This window comes from Poecilia latipinna, unplaced genomic scaffold (assembly GCF_001443285.1).
Source record: "Poecilia latipinna isolate Pla-1442-1.1 unplaced genomic scaffold, P_latipinna-1.0 Scaffold5034, whole genome shotgun sequence".
Taxonomy (NCBI): Eukaryota; Metazoa; Chordata; class Actinopteri; order Cyprinodontiformes; family Poeciliidae; genus Poecilia; species Poecilia latipinna.
In genome coordinates, this window is record NW_015117650.1 from 11,789 (window position 1) to 15,373 (window position 3,585).

A 3,585-nucleotide genomic window follows, 5' to 3' on the forward strand; every position below is an offset into this window, starting at 1 on the left:
CAGCTTCTGTGTTAGATTTAGTGAAATATGGGAGAAGGGAGTAGTTTAATTGGCCAGCCTAAAAAGCAGTAAGTTTACTAAATTGAATTTGAAAATTCAAAGATTAAACTCACAGCATCAGATTGTTGCTATAGTAACAAAACAATCTAACTGAATATTAAATAAATACGGTTTTGACACATATAGCCTAAAAGGTCACGTTTGAGTCAGTTTTACAGTGTATATGGAGCTAAAACAGTCTCATAATTCACAAATGAACAGGACGAGACTTACATTTGTATTTTTGATGCAAACACAAGAATATCTTGATTTGCAAGCTGTTTCTGGCCGTGAGTTGTGCTGCATTTTTTTGTGTGAATTTTAATAAATGGTCTATCTGATTGGATGATCGGCAACCAATCAGAAGCTTCTTTGTTTCACCCAATCACATGAACAGACCCCCCCCACCTTGGGTACCTTACTTTTCAGCCAATCACATTAACCCATTCCAACAGCCACCATGTTGAAGCACAGACAGTTTAGACCTCAGCCTGGCCTCTGGTAGCGACAGAGGAGCATGTGAGTATTTGACTGACAAAATTTCATTTGTGAGTCACATAATTTAAACTGAATCTCTAAACTGTTTAAAAAATTGGTTTCTGAATTCAGTTTTTTTTTCTTTTTTACAGAATCAAGAATCATTTATGAATTGAATCATGACACTAAAAATGTGAAGAGAATCTGATTTTATGTATCTTGGTATCTCATTTTTGAAATATCTTTAGTTTTATGTTTTTCTTTTAGATACAAACATGCCACAAATTTATGTGCTAAACGCTAGAGGCAAAATAGGTCGAATGTAAACTTTCCAGTCCTTCTGTAAGACATAAACATGAAAGACTGTTTATGTAAATGGAAAATAAAGAAAAAACTAAAACCACATCCAAACTATTTGGATTGTTTTTGTAAAACGTAAGAAACTAGAATGATAGGAACTGAAGTGAGCAGAAAGTGGAGAAGAATCTTTTGTTGAATTTCATCAAGTCGGGTTGTACCAACTTTTAAAACTCTTCTTTTTTAAAATCTCTGACATAATGTAATATATTTTGAAAACCCTAGTTTCCTTTCAGTCAGACGGACATTGGTTAATTTACAAACAAAATAAAGCCTGTTCTGATGCACCAATAGATTAAAATAAAGAGGTTTTTTTTACTTAAATTTCTAAGCTTTTGTTTTGTCTTTTGGTCTAGAGGAGGAGGTTCTCGAAGAGCTCAGCAACCAGAAGAGGAAGTCCACTTTGGATAAAGAGGAACCAGGACCTCAACAGTTCAGAGAGGAAGAGAATCAACTCTGCATCAGTCAGGATGAAGAGCAGCTTGTGCTGAAACAGGAGACTGGAGACATTTTGGTGGCTCCTAATGAGCAAAGAATTAACAATGAAACAGAACCAAACAGGAACCAATGCATCTCTCATGCTTCTCTTGAAGATGAGAATCGGGATCAGGAAGGAAGTAATTCTGGAGGCCAAGGAAAAAAGAGAGACAAAGAGCAGAAACAAAACAAGAGATGTCAGAAAACCAAACGGCCAAAAGGAACTACTGAAGGTCCCAAAAAAAAAAAGCACAAAAAATCTTACTTGAACAAAAGTTTATATTCCTGTAAAAGTTGTGGTAAAACCTTTCCTCGAAATGACTCTTTGACAAGACACATGAGGATTCACACAGGTGAAAAACCTTTCACATGTATTAGTTGTGGGAAGAGTTTCTCTCATAAACACAGTTTAGATTCTCACACGAGGATTCACACGGGTGAGAAGCCCTTCACATGTATGACTTGTGGAAAAAGTTTTACGGAAAGAAAATGTTTGACTTATCACATGAAGATTCACACAGGTGAGAAGCCTTTCACGTGTATTAGTTGTGGGAAGAGTTTCATTCTGAAAAGACAATTGGCTTCTCACATGATGATTCACACAGGTGAGAAACCTTTCACATGTATTAGTTGTGGGAAGAGTTTCTCTCATAAACAAAGTTTAGCTACTCACATGAGTATTCACACCGGTGAGAAACCCTTCACATGTATGACTTGTGGAAAAAGTTTTACGGAAAGAGGAGTTTTAAATTCTCACTTGAGGATTCACACAGGTGAGAAGCCTTTCAAATGTATTAGTTGTGGAAAGAGTTTCACTCATCAAAGTACTTTATATAAACACATGAAGTTTCATGGAGGCGAGAGGCCTTTCACATGTATCACTTGTGGAAGCAGTTTCACCCGGAAACCTCATCTAGTTACTCACATGAAGTTTCACACAGGTGAGAAGCCCTTCACATGTTTGACTTGTGGAAAAAGTTTCACTGTAAAATGTAGTTTAACTTCTCACATGAGGACTCACACAGGTGAAAAGCCTTTCTCATGTACTAGTTGTGGGAAGAGTTTCTCTCTTAAACATAATTTAGATTGTCACATGAGGATTCATACTGGTGAGAAGCCTTTCACATGTATCACTTGTGGAAAAAGTTTCACTCAAAAATGTAATTTAGATAAACACATGAGGATTCACACAGGCGAAAAGCCTATCACGTGTATTAGTTGTGGGAAGAGTTTCACTTGCAAACAGAGTTTAGATTCTCACATGATGATTCATACTCGTGAGAAGCTTTTCACATATATGGCTTGTGGAAAAAGTTCCGCCTATAAAAATACATAGTTTATCTGTACCCAGGAGTGGCCACGGTACTCGGTGGTCAGATTAACCCTAAGAACCAAGTTTTTCTGTAACTTGTCTTTTATGCTGTAATTACACCTGAATCAGGTGGGAAGATGAAGTTGACACCACCTCCCCCACCATCATCAAATCCAACAGAATTGGTGTTAAACATTTGCGCAGGAAAAAAAAATAAAATAAAAACATCAGTTGTGCTGCTTTTGATGATGACCTCAGATAACCTCTGGAAACTTTTTGATTCATATCCAAAAAGTTTTTGCTGCACAAAACACAAAAGTTTGACACCAATTTTGTCAGATCTGAAGAAGGTGGGGCAAATTCATTTGGGTAGTAAATACAGCTGGATCACATTTTAAAATGTGTAGCTTAGTTAAGAAAGCCTTTCAAATAGGAGTTATAACTCTAGTTAATGGAACAAAGGGTTTAATTTTTGCAGATTCAATTATTGAATGATTGTGTTTATTGGATTCATGTTATGGGTTCATGTATGGACTGGTAGACTAGTTACCAGGATTGGGATTAATGTTTTCTGTATTTGAATCTAAACATCAGACATTATTATTTTATTTTCTCAGTTTCTTATTCAGGATTTCTTTCCTGAATCAGAGCGAATGTCAGACTTTGTGGTTCTTATGTAATAAAGTAAATTTCCAATTATGATGGTTTTCTTTTTCCAGTTTAGCTGTGGGTTGTGACTCATTTAAAGTTGTAGTTTGTGGCTGCATGTATCTGTGAAACCAAGCTTAGACTAGTTGGACACTGTCACTTCAAAAAATACTGCGGTTTTCAACTACCAAAGATTTTTTTTTTTTTTTTTTTTTTTGCAAAATTTTTCTTTCCTTTATTTCCCCTTACCAATTTGCCAAAAGTGCTTTGGAAAA

General features: G+C 35.8%; 1 protein-coding gene across 2 annotated transcripts in view; it reads left to right on the forward strand.

Moving 5' to 3' along the window:
* The window catches only part of LOC106943241 (gastrula zinc finger protein XlCGF57.1-like), a 15,098-nt gene extending 11,738 nt beyond the window's left edge, over positions 1-3,360 (forward strand). Inside the window, exons 2-3 of one of the 2 annotated variants that reach the window (XM_015026570.1) lie at positions 1,230-1,703; positions 1,956-3,360. In XM_015026570.1, coding sequence (XP_014882056.1) covers positions 1,230-1,703; positions 1,956-2,686 — 1,205 coding nt within the window. In that variant the 3' untranslated portion in view covers positions 2,687-3,360. Of the gene's footprint in view, positions 1-1,229 lie in introns of both variants that reach the window. The other variant, XM_015026569.1, reaches the window with a different exon arrangement.
* Positions 3,361-3,585: the final 225 nt, after the last annotated feature.